Raw genomic sequence first — 19,153 nt, forward strand, 5'->3', positions numbered from 1 at the left:
ACAGGATACGGAAAAGGCCGGCAGCAGGCTGCAATATGGAGTAACATTCCACTGCAGCTTGGGCCCATCCTAGACCACATCCAGGCTTGTGAGAACCAGAGGGAGGACGACGGCATCCTGGGAGTAGGATTTTTAAAACGCCACAAACTGACACTGGATTTGGCCAATGGATTCCTCTGGCAGCTTGAAGAGGGACCCCTCCAAATTTCGGCCATCCACAGATGTGCCGCCCTCAAGGCCCCAATGCCCCTTTTTCCCATAGCCACAGACCCATGGGTACAGGAATTCCCTGAGGTCTGGATCTCAGACAAACTGGAATGCGGCACCGTTAAAGGAGCCTGTGTACTCATTGAGGGAAAGGATCCCCCTCCACAGAAGCAGTACCGGTACCCCAGGGAAGCAGAAGAGGGCATTGCCAAGACCATAGAAGGGCTGCTCAAATGGGACGTAATCCTACCGATGCAGTCCATATGCAATGCACCTCTGTGGCCGGTGCTAAAAGCCGATGGCGTCACATGGAGAATGACTGTGGACTTTAGGGCCCTAAACGCAGTCACCCCTCCTGTTGCCCCGGTGGTGGCAAAATATAATGAGATCCTAGCCGCCATTGCCGCTGGAGCCAAATTTTACAGTGTAATTGACCTGGCTAACGCATTCCACTCCATTCCCCTCCATGAAAGCTGCTACTATAAATTTGCCTTTGAGTTCAGGGGGACCCAGATGTGCTTTAAGCGCTGCCCCCAAGGTTTCCACTCAAGCCCCAGTATATGCCATGCTCACGTTGTAAAAATGTGGACCAAGCTGCGTCCCACTTCCCGAGCCCACGTGCTATCCTATGTGGACGACATCCTGATCCACTCCAGCACCCCAGAGAAGACTGCTGAAGTAACTAGGGAGGTGCTAGACCTCATTAGGGAAACTGGGTTCAAGGCTAACCGAGACAAGGCCCAGTTAGTTCAGACTCAAGTAAAATACCTTGGCCTCAATCTGCAGACAGATTGCAGGACCCCCGATTCACAGAGAGTAGAGACCATTGGAAAACTCCCGGCCCCCACCGATGTGTCTTCATTGCGGGCCCTACTGGGCACCTTCAACTTTTCTAGGGAATTCATTGAGGCATTCGCCCCTAAAGCCAAGCCGCTGTATGCTCTCCTAAAGAAAGGAGCCGCTTGGGAATGGGGGCCCACGCAGGAGAAAGCCTTCGCCACCTTAAAACAGGACCTGGCCAAAGCCCCGGCCCTGGTACATCCAGATGTGAGCCAACCATTCTACATCCAGCTAGCAGTTTCGGATGGCCACATAGGAGCTATACTCTCTCAGCTCCGGAACGGCACCCAAAGAGCTGTAGCCTACGCTTCCCGCAACCTCTCCCCCACCGAAGTCAGATTTGGGCCGTGTGAGAAAACTTGCTTGGCCCTAGTGTGGGCCCTGACCAAATGGGAATTTATAATAGGAGGCGCCAGAGTGATAGTGCAGACTCCACATACCCCACTGAAATACATCCTGTCTGGAAAAATTCAGGACGGCCAAGTACACAATGCCAGAATTGCAAAGTGGACTTTAGAATTGGTAAAGCGGGGAGTAAGCTACCAGCGACAAGCGAGCGAGCCTCCGGCCCCCTATGGGCTCATTGTCACTGGATCTGCCCACGAATGTCCACTGCCACCCATTGCTGACCACACATGGCCAGTCACCCCTGGGGAGCCCTTATCCACAGCTCTAGAGAAAGGGTTCCACTGTTGGTTTTGTGATGGATCCTCATACTGCCTAGAGGGCACCCGCTACACGGGATATGGGGCCATCAGAGTCAATGACTCCCACATACTGCAAGGCACTGTCCGCCCCCATTCCAGCCAAGCAGCTGAAGTAACTGCGCTGCTGGCAATCTTGGCTTTTGAGCCCCATGACACCCCCATAGCCATTTACACCGACTCCCAGTGGTCTGTGAGCGCAGCCACGGATTGGCTTCCAGTATGGATAAATAGGGAATGGAAGACCAATGATGACAAACCTGTGGCCCACACAGAGATCTGGAAACAGGTAGCAGACCTAATTCTGGACCGCACAGCGGACACCCAAGTTTCCTTCATAAAAGGGCATCAAAAGGGGACACAAGAGGTGGCCCAATGGAATAACCAAGCCGACTCCTTAGCTAAGGAGGCAGCCCGGCTGCCAGAGACGGCTACCCCACTGCATCCCATTAACGTCAAGCCGAAAAACCCCCTAATGCCCCCTACCCTTGACCTGGCAGAACTCCAGAAGGGAGACCGAGAAATAAGGGAACTGAGCTGCATAGGCAAGGACCCCACGGGCCGATACAAGATAGAGGAAAAGGAAAGAGTGTGGTGGGCAGTAGATGGTGAAGGGACCTACCATTGGATCGTGCCCCTAGACCTCCGAGGGGATCTCATACAGTTTGTACATGAGATCGGGCACAGAGGCAAACAAGGCACCTACGAACGTGTAAGGGAGGCAGGATGGTGGCCTAAAATGAGAGAAGAGGTAGATCAATGGGTGGACAACTGCCTGTCTTGCGCCATGGTTAACGCGGACCCTAGCGGGCCCAAGACCACTATGAGGCACCAGCGCATTAATGGCCCTTGGACCCGGCTCCAAATAGACTTTATTGGCCCTCTGCCCACCACCGCCAGGCACAACAAATACTGCCTCACCATAATCGACCCCTTCAGTAAATGGGTAGAAGCCTTCCCCACTAAAGATAACACTGCTGCAACCACGGCCAAAATCCTTTTCACTCAAGTCCTATCACGGTTTGGGATGGTGCGCGAACTAGACCACGACTGCGGGCCCCACTTCACCGGGGAGGTTATGAAGGAGCTCTGCCGAGCCTTAGGCATCCGGCAGAAGTTCCATATTCCATACCACCCGCAAAGCTCAGGGGGGGTCGAACGCACTAATAGGACCCTCAAGGAGGCGCTACGCAAAGTGGTGAAGGCCTCTGGGAAAGATTGGGATGCCAAACTCCCCATAATTCTCATGGCCTTCCGAGGCACAGTGGCATCCCACGGCTTCACGCCGCACCAGGTCATGACCGGGAGGAAAATGGTCATGCCTGAGTCCTTCTGGATAAACACCACCCTGCCAGCAGAACTAGAACCGGTTCTACTGAACCACGAATGGATCAGAACTCTCTTACAGAGCCTGAGCCTCATCCACAAACAGGTTGCCTTCAACCTCGGCAAAAACATGCAAGCCATGGACCGCAAGCTAGGGTGGGTGCGTAACCCCCAGCAATGGGACCCGGGACAGCTTGTCATGTACAGAAACTTCTCCCAGCATAAACACGCCCTGTCCGCTAAATGGGTTGGGCCCGTTAAAATCACCGAGAGAGTCTCGCCAGCAGTATATCAGGTGTGCATCCCAAACAAACAAGGAGACAGACTCAAATACTTCCACTCCTCTCAGCTGAAGGAATGGAAACGGGGACCAGCCCCCGTGAAAGCTATCCAGGAGTGGCCCGAGCTCCCCCCAATTGACTTATCTGAGACTTTTCTGTGTGACGATGGAGGTTAAAGTATAGGACCCGTCACTCAAAACCCATCTCTGTTTCCCTACAGGGACACGAGATGGTGTGCCATGTTTGGACCCTAGGGATCCTTATATGGCTAGGCGGAGGCACGGCCCTCACCACTTACCCTACACAATTTGACACAACGTGGGAATTCAACATTGAGGCAGATTGTCAGTGGGCACCACCCTACCCCGGGATTTACGAAGTCCTGGATGCCATGGACGAAGCCAGCATCTGGTATGACAAAAAACTCCCCCTTAAAATCAAAACCAGGATTTATGTTACAGAAGTCAGGACCATAAAATCCGAAGTCATTATATTCGGTCCGCAGGGACATACATGGGTGGAGGCCGACGCAGGTCGCCTCCCCCTCTCCGCAGGCTTCTGGAACCGCCACCGGTTTGACCCTCCACTCAGTAAGGTCCCCTCCTCATTCTATACAACCCTCTCCCTAGACAAGCAATGCCGTCCTACATGGACATGGAAAACTAGACTTTTCCTGTGTCAAAACCTGACCCGGACCCCCACTAGATGCAGTGCTGGGTGCCATAACATAGAGTGCCCCTACATCCCCATATACACCCCAGCCATCCTCAAAGAACCCCCGATGTATATAGGAAACCTAGTCATCAGGAGAGATGTTGCTGTCTATGCCTACTCGGAGACCCAGCCCATCATCACCAATTTATCCCTAAATCTCACAGCAGTGAATGTAGCTAGAGCCATTCCCTCTTGTGGCCCATATCTAAAAGCCGCTTGGGCACAATGGGAACAGCTAGAAAAAAGGTGGCAGCCCGTAACACACCCACTGTTCAGAGGCAAACGGGACGTGGCTGGCACTGTCCTGGGAGGCCTCGGTGTAGGAGAAGGAGTACTGAATGCCATAGGCACAGAAACCCTGGCAAACAAACTTGGCTTAGTAGGTTCAAAAACTAAAGAGGCAGGGGTCTCCATCGCCTCAGGCTTAACCAATGTGGCACAAGGCATAGACATAATTGGACACATCCTGCCCCAGTGGGTAGGGGTAGAAAAGGAAATTATTATTGACCTCGGGCGGTCTCTTCAAAATAGCATTTACAATTTATCCATAGCCATCCAGTGCACGCAAATACAGAGCAGCCTCATGGCATTTGCGTCGCAATTAATACAGGCATCTCTGATGAAGTTAATTCACCCCGAAGTCTTGGGATTGCTAAAGGTTAGGTACCCAGACTCAATTCAATACCCCGCCGACTTAATGACAGTCACAGGAGCCCGATGGCAAGACATGATCCTGACAATTGGCATCTATCATGAGAGGGTATGGGATCCTCAAATAGTTCACCCAGTCTCCCACCTGGGCTTACCCCTTGCTGGGAGCAATACCACAATGATTCCGGACAAGCTATTACATTGGGCCAATGGCACCCACCTTTATGACTTGGCTGGGTGTGTTAAAACCAGGCAGTGGATGCATTGCTATGGCGGTCTAGAAGGAACCCCCATGCGAGACGTCCAAGAACATGTCATTATCCCCACCCGGACGTCAGTTATGGTACAAATGACCCACGACTGCTTTTGCCTACGGACCCCATGCCCACATATCACCATCCTCCCCCAAGAATATGACATAGACATAGATAGATTCAAAGGTAACCCTTGTTTTTGCCGTGTGCATATAAAAGACTGCCTCGGCCAGGAGTTTTACCTACACGAGCTGGTCAGAGAATACACCAGCGAGACCATATATCATGTAGATCATAAGCTGTTAAGGGGCTTCCACATCGAGGATGAACTGCCAGTATCCAAATGGCTGCGCTTGCTTACCAATTTAAGCGAGGCCGCCAAACAAATTGAGCAGACTGAGGACCGCATCAAATTGACAGTAGACCTCCGGGCCAAGCAAATTCTAAAAATCACCCAAGACATACAGCAAGCCACCACCAAATCCTGGTGGGGAGACTGGGATTGGTCCGCCACCGGCCAGGCTATTTTAAATTTATTCACCAATCCCCTAACAATAATAGTCATAGTCCAAATTATCACTGTAATCGGCTCTACCAGCCTAATATGCTGGGTACGCAAGCAAATGGCGGAGTTCAGAGCCATCCGCAGAGAACTAGACCTCCCTCCACAGCCCTCTAAGCACAGCATGCACTCCACCTACTAGGCTTCATGCCTAATTCATCTGTCTTTTGCAGTCTTAGGCGGGCGGAAGGATTGCCACCTCCGCCCTAGTGCAGGAGGTAGTGGTTGCTCTCCTTGGTGAAGCCGCGACAGTGTGTCCGCTCAGCCAAGGCAAACAATCACTCACTCCCACACAGAGGTTAAAACACAACCACAAATTCACGTCCGGCTCACTCTGCACAACTGCCTTTTAGGTAATGGCGAGGTCTACCTATGACAGGGCTCTATGCTCTTGTGCACCTTATGGTATGTCTGCTCGTCTCCCCGAAATTAATTCGGTTTGGCTTGCTGACAATTTCGGCTAATTATCACAGGCAAAGGGCAAAAGAGCTAGTGGAGGCTATTTTGCATATTACCCAGCAGGCTACCAATCCCTGGGGCTAGTCGCCTGCGGCCCATCCCTCTTGCATGTCATTCATTCTAACAACCCCGCCCCATGCTCCTCAACAAGGCCCCCACCCCTCACGGAAGAGTCCATTAAGGGACCTGGGGGGGGAACCTTTTTTTTCCTTTTCCTTGTTTTTCTTTCCTTTTTTCTATCTTTTAACCAGTATGTGGGGCAGGGGAAGTTCCCCCGCCCCTATTTTTGTGCAGGCCGAAATGGACTGGCATCCTTGGAGCGCACGCGGCAGCTTGCTGCGCCCGGCGGGTCGTCTCATGAGAGGACTCGCCTAGGCATAGCACAGGTCCTGAATCAGCAAAGCAGGACCACTGCCGCGGCTCCACCAAGGATGCCGATCTAAAACGGCATGTCAGGCCTCCCTTCACGGGAAGCCCAGACAAGGGCAACCCAACTGCTCTCAAAGCCCGGGACCTAACCAGTCCCCGCTATCTTTTTGGTCATGGTGACACAACTCCTCTTTCTACACCCTGCCACCCAGACTGTTCCTCCATTCTTGGGCTACCCGGGACTGGGTCTCTCAAAGCCAACAGATGGCTAATTAAGCTATAAAAGACACCGATAGCCCAAAGTTAAGACCTAATTTGCATATTTCCCCAGCATGCTAAACCCCTCTTTCTCATGGCCCCGTCGGCTTCATTGCCCAAACTTGGGCCAGCCAATCATCGCTCCCTTTTTCGCCCATGTGACCCAAATTAACCAATCCACTACTCAACCCGTCCCTGCATGATTCCCAGCCCTTCTGTCATGGGGAAGGTAAGCCCCCTACGCGTTTCAGGACCAGACCCCGCAACTGCTGTCCCACTGATGCCATGGCACAAGGTGTGCCACACCACCCTCCAGCCTCGGATGTCCCCTTCCAGAACGAGGACTCCCACACCAGCAGCCCCGCGCGGTGTCCTCCAGAGGCGTGCCCGAGACCCGGCCGGTGCTCTCCCTCTTCATTCCCGATCCAGATGGCCCTCCACATTGCCGCCGGCCACCGATGACAGCTCTCACATGTCCGCAGCCGCCCGCTTACCCCCAGGACACCACTGGACTCAAACTGCCATCTCATGGACATTAGCCCACTTCACCATGACCAATGCCCACATACAGGATCTATGGCTCATCCTTGTGCCAGATGAACACTGGTTGCAAAGAAATTGTTTCTTGCAGGACAGCTATACCTCCTGACCACATTCTCATATCCATACTGAGCCATCTGGCTCCCGCTGGACAAAACCTAACATGGACTCTGTCATTCCATATACAAACCACCAACTGTTTGGACTCATTTCTATCAGTTGTTGCTTTTTCCTGCTGCATATTGATTGCTCCTCACGGTAGATGTATATGTACATATGGATTGTCTATTGCCTTCTGCTCACGGAAGGCTTTTTCTTTTCTGTTGCTATATTTCCTCATTTGTTATTGCCTTTATATGCTTATTGACATGTGTGTGTGTGTGCCCCGACTAGTCCCTACCCCTTGAGACAGGCCTTACAACCGAGATGCTTCCCCTAATAGGATGCCCTCCCCAACATTCACACCCCAAAATTTATATGGCAAAGAGTAATTCGGAAAATACACATCCACTCGCCTGAGAGTCTGTGAAATTTCCGAGGGGGGGGGAGAATGTTACCCATGCTGCTTCATATAAATTTTGGAATCAATGATAACCCTTGGATGACCCCTGGCCAGACTCCAAGCCTGTCCTCCATTACTGGCTAAGCGAGAGGACATGTGCACCCCCCCTGAGGGGAGAAGCCCCATTTACATCTCAGTAGGTCTGGGAAGTCGCATGAAGGGATTATCTTGAGTCAGGAAGAGTAAATGTTTGCCTTTCCTGAAGCTATCACCCCCCTTCTCAAGTCTGTTGTCCGAACAACTTAAGTCAGTGATATTATCAGATCCAGACACCCAGGTGAAAGAAAGCAATTAAACACCTTTGTTTCAATCACCAAAACTCTCTGCCCTCAGGCCAGATTTGGCCTATAAAAAGTCCCCACTTTTGCTGCTCAGCGCGCCATTTGCAAGGTCTACTTACTCCACGTCAGTCAGACCTCTGTTTTGGTAGCCGGCATCTCTGCTCAAACCCAGGTTGCGGAGCAGACTGTCTCACTGTCCACCACCACTCCATTCGCTCCCCGGAGGGAATCTACATTCTGGTAAGCATCACCCTTAGTAACGCCTGAAATCTGTTCCTATTTTCCAACCCTGATTTTCCTGAGTTCTGAGTGTTTGTGTGAGTGTATGCGCAACGCATGTGTTTTTCCCCTATTTCAATAAATTAGACATCTAGTTATTAATATCCGTCTCAGCTTTATTTATTGGGATCCCCTGGTCTTCTCCGTATACACATCGGGAGACGATCTTGGTGGGCTCTTGTAGCCAGCCCCCTCTTGCAATATTTGGACTAATAACAACATAATAAAATTCCCCTAACGGACCCTTGGCTACAACATTGCCAGGTCATGATTCGAACCCTGGTCCCCAAAGTCCTAGTTGAATGGTAAAACCACTACACCACACTGGTCTCCTAGTACATAGAGAGATCTTGTAGCGTCTTTGAGACTAATTCAAAGGTGCTACAAGATCTCTTGATATACTGATTCTGCAGACTAACATGGCTATATCTTTGAATTCTACTACACTGGTCTCCTGAGTTCACCTTAGGGTTGTCAAAAGGTGGAATAACTTGAAGGCACACGACAATGCAAATGTGTATGTTATTTTCAAGACAATGCTCTCACCGTGAGATTCCTCTCCTCACTTTGAGGAATGGAGAAGAAAGACCTGTCCTTAAAAATTGGCAAGTCTACTCACCCCAAACTTAGTCCTTTTCTAGGTAACCTGGTTTCCCTGCTCACCTTTCCAATCTGGAAGCAGTCATCAGCCGACAAGGAGAAGTCCTGGCCAGGGCTGTATATGTCTGGAAGGGGGATGTTGCTGTTCCTCCGAAACCTTCCTTTGGCCAGTTCCTTGACGTTCAAAGAGTAGACGTCTTGTAACCGCATCACGGCCCGGGCTGCTCCTTCCAGGTCTTCAAAGGCAGGTAGGCTTCCCTCCAGTCTCTGGTAGCCTTTCTTTAGTGCTGAAAAGCCATCCATGATGGGTAAATGTGAAATGTGTCCCTATATGAGCCTGCCTGAGTTTTAAAATCTTCAGAGAAGGGTTTTCTTTCAGTCCCACCACCATCACAGAGGACACAGGAGAGGGCCTTCTTGGCGGCTCCTCCTAGAATTCATCGTCTGCATTGGAATGCAGCAGCTAAAATAGCCAATATGATCCTAGCTGCATCAATGGGAGTGTAGCATCTATACTGAGGGAAGTAATAGTACCACTCAATTCAGGTTTGGTCAGGTCTCACCTGAAATACTGTGTCCAGTTCTGGTGACTACATTTCAAGAAGGATATTGACAAGTTGGATTTTGTGTCTGACTTCAATTTAATCACAGAATCATAGAGTTGAAAAAGACCCCAAGGATCATCCAATCTAACCACATTCTGGCAAGCAGGAAGACACAACCAAAGCTCTCTCTGTGACAGATGGCCATCCAACCTCTTTTGGAAATCCTCCATCACCATCTGAGGCAATGTCTTCCAATACTGAATAGCTCTTACCATGAGGATGTTCTTCCTAATACTGAGGTGGAACCCCTTTACCTGTAATTTGAATCCATTGCTCTGTGTCCTGTTCTCTGTAGCAGCAGAAAACAAGTTTGCTTGATCCTCAGTATGACACCACTTCAAATACTTAAACAAGGCTATCATATCACCACTTAACCTTCTCTTCTCCAGATTAAAAAATACCCAGCTTCCTAAATCTCTCCTCATAGAGGTTGGTGGTTTCCTGACCCTTTACCATTTTGGTCACCCTCTTCTGGACATGCTCCAGTTTTCAACATCCTTTTTGAATTGTGGTGCCCAGAACTGGACACAGGATTATTCCAGGTGAGGCCTGACCAAAGCAGAATAGAGTGGCACTATTACTTAGGAGATTATCGCACTGCGTTCTGAGAACGTTCCGTATCATCACGTGATGAGAACGTTCCTGGAACAGATATTACTGCATTAGTAAACTAGAACGTGATCAGAACGTGATCAGAACTGCATTTTACCGCACAGCGATTCCTGAAACCGTTCCGAAAACATATTCCACCAAAGCCGCCTCCGTCTCCTGATTGGCTGAAAGAATGACAGGCAGGGAGGCAGTGAAGCAGGCAGGCGAGCGACTGCAGTGAGGGAAGGGGTGTGTGAGAGAGAGAGGGGGGAAAGGAGGAGGGAGGGAAGGGAGGGAAGAAGGAGGGATCGGGAGGAAGGCAGGGAGAAAGAGAAATGGGGAGAGATGAGCCTTGCAAGTTACATCCCAAACCTCCTTTGCAAGGTTGGGAAGAAGGAGGAGCTCCATGCAGGTCTCTTCAAGCCGAAGAAAAGCAAGTTGCCAGGGAGGGGACTGGGCCAAGGGCAGAGCCCCGGCAGCCATAGCAGCTCTTTAAACCGGTTAGAAAAGAAGAGTCCTCTGCTGTCATCCCAATTCCCCATTTTGGCTGCTTGTCAGCCTTTTGCCTCCTGTGTGTGTGCGCATGTAATGTGTGCCTTCATAGAATCATAGAATCATAGAGTTGGAAGAGACCACAAGGGCCATCCAGTCCAACCCCATTCTGCCATGCAGGAAATCACAATCAAAGCATCCCCAACAGATGGCCATCCAGCCTCTGCTTAAAGACCTCCAAGGAAGGAGACTCCACTACACTCTGAGGAAAGAGTGTGTTCCACTGTCAAACAGCCCTTACTCTCAGGAAGTTCCTCCTAATATTGAAGTGGGATCTCTTTTCCTGGAGCTTGCATCCATTGCTCCGGGTCCTAGTCTCTGGAGCAGCAGAAAACAAGCTTGCTCCCTCATCAATGTGACATCCCTTCAAATGTTTAAACAGGGCTATCATATCACCTCTTAATCTTCTCTTCTCCAGGCTAAACATCCCCAGCTCCTTAAGTCGTTCCTTGTAGGGCATGGTTTCCAGACCTTTCACCATTTTAGTCGCCCTCCTTTGGACACGCTCCTTTTTGAATTGTGGTGCCCAGAACTGGACACAATATTCCAGGTGGGGCCTGTGAGCTTCCCTCCCCGCTTTAATTCTTGTCTGGCTCTTTGCTATGGAATTCTGGGAGTTGTTTGCTTGCTTTTGTGTGTTGCTCCAAACAGAGGAGCTTTTGTGGGTTCCTTCCTGGAGGGAAGGAGGAGAAGGTCCTGGGCATCCCTGCCATCCTTGCCTCCTGCAGGCTGCCAGCACAGGAGCCCCGCTGGACATGACACTAGAGGCCCCAGCAGAAGCAGCCAGACCCTCTCCCTCTTGCTCTCTGCTCTGGCCCCCCTGTTTCCCTCTCTCTTTCTCTCTCTTTCCCTTCTTTCCTCTTCTCTCACTTGTCCCAACTTTCCTCCCTTCCCTCCCTCCTTCTTTCCCCCCTCACACACACACACCTTCCCTCACTGCAGTCGCTCGCCTGCCTGCCTCCCTCCCTGCCTGTCATTCTTTCAGCCAATCAGGAGACGGAGGAATGAGAGAACGGATTTGAGAACAGATAAGAATATCGCACACACTTCTGTTGGAACGTTCTCATCACGTTTCAGCTCTCTGGGAACACATTCATATCTGTACCCTCCTGGAACACATTTGGAACACATTTAAGCGTTCTGAGAACCCGATTGGAACACATATGTGCGGTATACTCAAATGCGTTCCGTTCTCATCACGTGATGAGAACGGTCTCAGAACGCAGTGCGATAATCTCCTTAGTTTGATCTAGACACTATACTTCTATTAATGCAGCCTAGAATCACATTAGCCATTTTAGCTGCCACATCACACTGTTGACTCATGTTCAACTAGTGGTCTACTAGGACTTCTAGATCTCTTTCATATAGCCGTGTTAAGCCAGGTGCCCCCCATCCTATATCTGTGCATTTTATTTTTCCGCTGTAAGTGCAGTACCTTACATTTCTCTATGTTGGAAATCATTTTGTTAGCTTCGATCCAGCTTTCTAATCTATTAAGGTCATTTTGAATTTTGATCCTATCCTCTGGGGCTTTAGCTATTCTTCCTAATTTGGTGTCATCTGCAAATTTCATAAGCATGCCCCTTATTCCATTCAGTCATCCAACTCATTGATAAAGATGTTGAATAGTGCTGGGCCCAGCTCAGTTTTGGCCCACCTGTCCAATCTGTTAAAGTCATTTTGCATTCCAGTATGAACACAATTTTTCTCCAACCTCCACCGGTTGTGCAACACAAACCCCATGGGCAGTGTGACCAGAAATCAGGACCACAAAGGAAGACAAAGCATTGTAAAATGTAGGACATTTAAGAAGGAAATGTGGGATGTTACAAAATAAAAGCTAGAAGCACTAAGGGAAATATAAATCCATGTTTCTTAGTCATGCTCCAAATGGAAGATATTTTGGAATTCCTCCTGGACAGAAAGCTAAAATGTAGGACATGTCCTGGAAAAGAAGGATGTGGCGTGCATTCTTCCTGTGAAGTGCATCCTGCCTCTTGCATTCATGGCCTGTTTGGGTCCTCCTGAGAAATCTGGGTGAGCCACCATGGGAAAGAATGAATCTGGTCACCCTTTGGTTCAATCTAATGTTCTTACACCCCCCCACAAGAACATTGTTGTCGTGTCCCACCAAATGAAAAGTGGTCTCTTGCCATTACCTTGGCTGTTCTCATTTGCCTCCATGCTGTAGACCACATTCAACCAGTCAGATTGTAACCTCTTGATCAGGGCATATGCCAACAAAGGGTTGCCCGCTGTCGTGCCCACCCCTTGGTGCAGGTCCTGGATCTTCTCATAGAATCTGGAAAATAGAAGTGATGGGTGTGGGAAAGAAAATTTATTTGTCTGTTTGTTTGTTTGGTAGTGGCCAATGTTATTTAGTACAGGAATGGGAATCATGCAAGAGTCAATGAGGTACAGTGGTTTGATCATTGGGCTATGACTCTGGAGACCAGGGTTCAAATCCTGGCTTCTTTTTCAGATGTTAATGTGATGTAGTGGTCTGTGTGCTGGACTATGACTCTAGAGACCAGAGTTTGATTCCTGGCTCAGCCATGGAAACCCACTGGTTAACCTTGCGCATGTCTGCTGCCAGTGGTGAGGACAAACAAACTGAAACTTAATCTGGACAAGACAGAGGTGCTCCTGGTCATTTGTAAGGCAAATCAGGGAATAGGTATTCAGACTGTGCTGGATAGGGTTACATTCCCCCTGAAATCTCAGGCTTCCAGCTTTGGTGTGCTCCTGGACTCTACTCTGAGTCTGGATGCCCAGGTCTCAGCAGTGGCCAGGAGTGCATTTGCACAATTAAAACTAATGCACCAGCTGTGCCCATTCCTTGAGACGTCAGATCTAGCTATGCCTTGGTTACATCCCATTTGGACTACTGTAACCCACTCTACGTGGGGCTGTCTTTGGAAATTGTTTGGAAACTTCAGTGTGTGCACAACGCCGCAGCCAGAATGCTGACCGGGGCCAGTTATAGGGAGCATATAACTCCCATATTGAAACACTTCACTGGCTACCAGTTTGTTTCCAAGCACATTTCAAAGTGCTGGTCATGACCTATAAAACCCTACATGGTTTAGGGCCAGGCTATTTAAGAAACTGTATCTCTCCATATGAACCAGCTAGAGCCCTAAGATCAGGAGAAGGCTTTCTCTTGGTTCTACCAACATCACAGGCTTGCTTGTTGAGGACACTAGAGAAAGCCTTCTTGGTGGCTGCTCCTGCCCTCTGCAATGCCCTTCCATGGCAGGCTAGGCTGGCCAGAAAACAAAAACATTCCTATGCAGGCAGACTTTTTAAAATCATGCAAGCCTGGTTTTATTTAGGGGGGGGGGGCAAGTTTGAAGGTGTTTTAGATTTTTAGATTATGTTCTTAACTTTTCTATGTCTTAAATTTTAACTTTGTTATGCTTTAATGAGATTTTTTTCATTTTTTAAAAATTGTTTTAATGTGCTTTTCTATTGTGAGCTGCCTTGGGCCCCTCTTTTTTGGGAGAGAAGCAGCATAAAAATAAAATAAAATAAATAAAAATACTCTTCTCAATCTCAGGGGGTGGCAATGGTAAACCACCTCTGAAGAGATTTGCCAAGAAAAGCTTGTGATGGCGATGCCTTAGGGTTGCCATAAGCTGGAAATGACTTGAAGGCACACAGCAGCAACAACAACAACAAAACAAAATACAAAAATAGTATTAAAAACTCAACGTAACATTAAAAAACACAAAGTTAAAGCAGTTTAAAACACATTCAAAGCACAAAATTAGAGAGAAAGGCACAGCGTGCCCCATTAAATGCCTATCTGCCACATGAATTCATACCCAAAGTCCTGCCTAAATAAAAAGATCTTTGCTTGGTAGTGGAAAGAAATCAGGGAGGCAGCCACCGAAACTTGCCATGGCAAGGAATACCCCTGTCTGGGAGCACCCACCGAGAAGACCCTGTTTTGTGTCTTCACCAAGCATGTCTGTGACAGTAATAGGATTGAGAGAAAGCCCTCTCCTGAAGATCTATAACTAGCTCACTTGTTGTTCTTGCTGCGTGCCTTGACATCCTTTCTGACTTATGGTGATCCTAAGGTGGACCTGTTATGAGTTTTCTTGGAGAGATTTGTTCAGAGAGGGATTGCCTTTGCCTCCCTCTGAGGGTGAGAAGGTATGACTTGCCCAAGCTCACCCAGGACCATGGCCAAATGGGGATTTGAACCCTGGTCTCCAGAGTCATAGTCCAACACTCAAACCGCCACACCATGCTAGTTCTCATCCCCATAGCGTAGCATAAATACCCACATGTGAACATGCTCCACAGGAGCACAATGCAATCTCCATGCAAAATAGCAACCTTGCACAACAAGCGTCAGTGCTGGGATGCCATTGCCTACGATGGATAAATGCACTAGGAAAGCATAGGATGCACAATCACAACACACACATGCACCTTGCAAAGACAAGGCACAGATGAACTTGTCGTTTATGTAACTCAGCTGTGCTGCTATCAGCAGAATACATCCATTGCACACTGGTGAATTATCTAAGTGAATTCCATTGTTGGTGCCAACAGATATTTAGGTTTTGCACAGTAAAATGTGTGGTTGATTTGTGATTGACATTTTTACAATGTTAAAACAGAGTTGTTCAGTGTGTTTAAATCTTAACCCCCCAAAAATGCCTGCATATGTCTGTTCCAAGCATTACCTAGTAAACTTTCTTCAGAATGGAAGATCAGATACAATACAAACACAAATTTATTTTTCATATCCAAAAGCACAGTTGTATCTGGCCATGTGCAACAGGCTGGTGTGTGGTTGTTTTTACGGTGTAGAGGCCATATCCATTTCCCATTTCAAAAGCAGCTTGTGGTTTGCATTATATCTGACGCAGGCAATAAATTCACCCACAAAAGGGAAGGCAAATTATTAGCCAGAGCTGTGTTTCAAATTGCAACATTCCCTTGCCAATTTCACAATCCAGAAAGGCAAGTTTGTGGAGAAGAGTTGATTCTGGGGGCCCTATCTCCTGAAACCAGCATGGTAAAGCCCTTAAAGAAGAGGGAATTTCAACAAATGTTGCTTCTCACCTGTTGAAATTTCCACTTCTGCACAGTCATTAAAGATACTGGAGCCCTGTCCTGTTTCCCTCCTGGAAATCCTACAACTGACTCTCAGACCCTGCTTCCCTCGGGTCATCTCTTCAAAACCTTGTCCTGGTTCAAGTCGGAATGGAGAGATTCCTATAATCTGCTTTTCTCCAACTTGGTACTATCCGGTTATATTGGACTACAGCTCCCACCATCCCCAATTTTTATTTTAAAAAAACTAGCTGCCATGCAGGTCTTGCACAAAGCTATACTTGTGAAGCCATCTGACTTTAAGTCATGCTTTCAATCCACTTTGTATATCTATACAAGAAGAAATGTGTGCTTCTCTGTTTATCAGAGCTATAGAGCTAGGACAATGAAACCTACACTGCAGAAATCTGACATCTATATTCTAGAGATCCATGTATGTACACTTCAGTATTACTTGTTTTAACCCCACTCAATGTGAATGCCTCTGTGCTTGCAGCCTTCAGTATGATCTTCAGTCACAAGATGGCAGACTTCCTTAACTAGTGCATAGGAATGTAGTGGATACTACTGGAAGCCACCACATTCCTATGCACTGGTTAAGGAAGTCTGCCACCTAGTGACTGAAGATAGTACTGAAGGCTGCAAAGGGGAGTTGTCATATAAGAAACAGAGTTACAGGGCTACTCCTCCCACTGCTGTGGGTCAGCCCCATCCCTGCAGACATGGAGTGGGAAGATCCTGCCTCCAAGAGGATGTAAGGATGCATTATGTTAAAGGCATGCATGCTGGTCTCATTGATGACCATGGCTTCCTTCATATAGGGTGGGCACAATGTGTAACTGTAGTAAATATTTGACTGTCACTAAAGAGTTATTGCAGTTTGATTCTACTTCAAGTATCAAGGCTCCATCCTATGGTAGATGATGATGATCATAGAATCCTAGAATCCTAGAGTTGGAAGAGACCCCAAGGGCTATCCAGTCCAACCCCCTGTCATGCAGGAACTCTCAATCAAAGCATCCCTGACAGATGGCCATCAAGCCTCTGCTTAAAGACCTCTAAGGAAGGACTCCGAGGGAAAGTGTTCCACTGTCAATAATAATAATAATAATTTTTATTTTTATCCTGCCTTTCCAAAAAGATGATCAAGGCGGCTTACAAGGGCTAAGAAGATTACTATACAAGATAAAAACAATACAATAAAAGTTAAAAACATTGCTACAAGGAAGGGAACAGGAATCAGTATAAAACACGTATGTCAAGGGCAGGAAATGGAAAAACACCCCTTACTCTCAGGAAGTTCCTCCTAATGTTGAGCTGGAATTTTTTCCCCTGTAGCTTGCATCCATTGTTACGGGTCCTGTTCTCTGCAGCAGCAGAAAACAAGCTTTCTCCATCTTCAATATGACATGCCTTCAAATATTTAAACAGGACTATCATATCACCTCCTAACTGCTTCTTTTTCCAGGCTAAACATCCCCCGCTCCCTAAGTCTTTCTTCATAAGGCACGGTTTCCAGACCCTTCACCATTTTAGTAGTCTCCTTTGAACACACTCCAGTTTCTCAACATCCTTTTTTAATTGTGGTGCCCAAAACTGGACACAGTATTATTCCAGGCAGGGCCTGACCAAAGCAGATGCTGCTGATGATTTACTTATATTCTGCCTTTCCCCTCAATATAATATATATTGCCCAACATTTATGCTCAAAAATTGACCCCAGAATTCCAGGTAGACTTATTTATGAGTCAGTATGGTAATGTGATCGCAGCGCTTTCACATTTTCCTATGTGGTGGAGAAAGAGTTTATTTTTGAGCCAAGCGGAAAGAGTCCTGGGGGATTGCTGCTAAAAACCCAGAGTCCCTCTTCCTCCTGGCCGCAGCTGTCTGGGGAGTGAAGGGTGAAACCAAAGTTGAAACGCTGAAGCAGAAAGCCTCAATGAGAGTCACTCTTGCCATATAAACACACTGAAGGAGCCTCCAAGCTTTACCTTCGACCTATCCACACATCATGGTAAAATCCATAATTTTGGCCCCAAAACTTGACCTCGACTTATACATGAGGTCGACTGATAGTCGAGTATATAAGGTAGGTTGTTTTGTGAGGTACTTGAGATCCTCAGCAATAGCAGTCTAGTCCACTCCCTTGGATTACAACACTAGAGCTCTCTGGCAGACACTTCTGGATACCTCAGAAACTACAAATCCCAGGGTTCCATGCAACGACGCCTTGACAGTTAAAGTGGTATCAAACTCTTACAATGGGACCCTAGGACTTGGGGAAAATGCTGGCAAACTGCCTCTAAGAAACCTCCAAAATAGCATTTGAGAGTTAGTAAAACTTGAAAAATTCTTGTCTCTCAAATGCCTTTAAAAGTAACATTTGGAAATAATGAGAAACCACAATCTGTTTCCCAAATACAGTGGATGCTTGCGGTTTGGTTCCAGGACCCCCGTGAATAACAAAAACTGTAGATGTTCATGTCCCGTTAAATACAACGCTGTAATAAAATGGTGTCCCTTGTATAAAACCACAAAATCCAGATTTGCTTTTGGGAATGTGTACTTTTAAAAAATATTTTCAAACTGTGGATGCATGAATCCATGGATTTAAAAAAAATCCATGGATGCAGAGGGCTGACTGTACGCTGACTCAACTCTTATTTGTCGCATGCCTTTTCAGGCTAGACTTTTGGGTTGCATACTCACCCCCTACAAAAAAGCGATTAGCCATATTGAATGATGTTATTTTTCATGCATTATTTCTAAGCTTCCACGCTTACCTCCGGAGATCATTGAGCCGCTTGGTCTCCTCTTCCAGGTAAGTGTGCAAATTCTGCAGGAGTTCCCTTTCTATCTCCCGGGCCTGGAGGATGCTCAGCATGGAGGTGTAGGTGTCTGCATGCGCCCATGGCAAGATGCTCAGGACCAAAGCCACCTCCGGCCACTGCATCTCTTCTGGAGAAAACTTTTCCTCCCTCTCTTTGTCCTTCTCTTCCTCCTCTTCTCAGGGCCAAGCCCTCCCAAAGACCAGGAGCCAAGGAATGGTTTTATTTGTCAGCCGGTAGAAGCTCACCCTTGGCTTCTCCTTTGGAATCTTGCCCACGGCTGGGAAAAACCAGCCGACCAAACCTTTCCCGGCAGAAAAGAGAAATGAGCTGAGATGGAAACCAGATGGGAAAGGGACAGCCTGAGATAAAAAAGTAAGGGCAGGGAGACACCAGGCTGTTGCTGTATGTATTTCTTTCTCACTTGACATTGCTAAACTCTGGCAGACTTCTTTGCTCAGTACTTTGCAACTTTCCCCACCAGTGCTGAAAATATGATTTCTAAAAGGTAGCGTGAGACGCAGTGTGGTGTAGTTCAGGTGTTGGAATATGACTTTGGGAGGCCAGGGTTCAAATCCCCACTCAGCCATTGGGTGACCTTGAGCAAGTGACCA

The 19,153-nt window shown here is 47.9% G+C and overlaps 1 protein-coding gene across 1 annotated transcript in view; it reads right to left on the minus strand.

The window, feature by feature from the left end:
• P4HA3 (prolyl 4-hydroxylase subunit alpha 3) overlaps positions 1-18,664 on the minus strand; it is a 50,582-nt gene extending 31,918 nt beyond the window's left edge. Inside the window, exons 1-3 of the mRNA XM_089508283.1 lie at positions 18,495-18,664; positions 12,798-12,940; positions 8,951-9,174 (exon numbers count right to left, since the gene is read on the minus strand). Coding sequence (XP_089364409.1) covers positions 8,951-9,174; positions 12,798-12,940; positions 18,495-18,664 — 537 coding nt within the window. The remainder of the gene's footprint in view (positions 1-8,950; positions 9,175-12,797; positions 12,941-18,494) is intronic.
• Between the last annotated feature and the right edge of the window lie 489 nt (positions 18,665-19,153).

Source organism: Sceloporus occidentalis, unplaced genomic scaffold (assembly GCF_023333645.1).
Source record: "Sceloporus occidentalis isolate IW3139 unplaced genomic scaffold, rSceOcc1.0.p SCAF_2, whole genome shotgun sequence".
Taxonomy (NCBI): domain Eukaryota; kingdom Metazoa; phylum Chordata; class Lepidosauria; order Squamata; family Phrynosomatidae; genus Sceloporus; species Sceloporus occidentalis.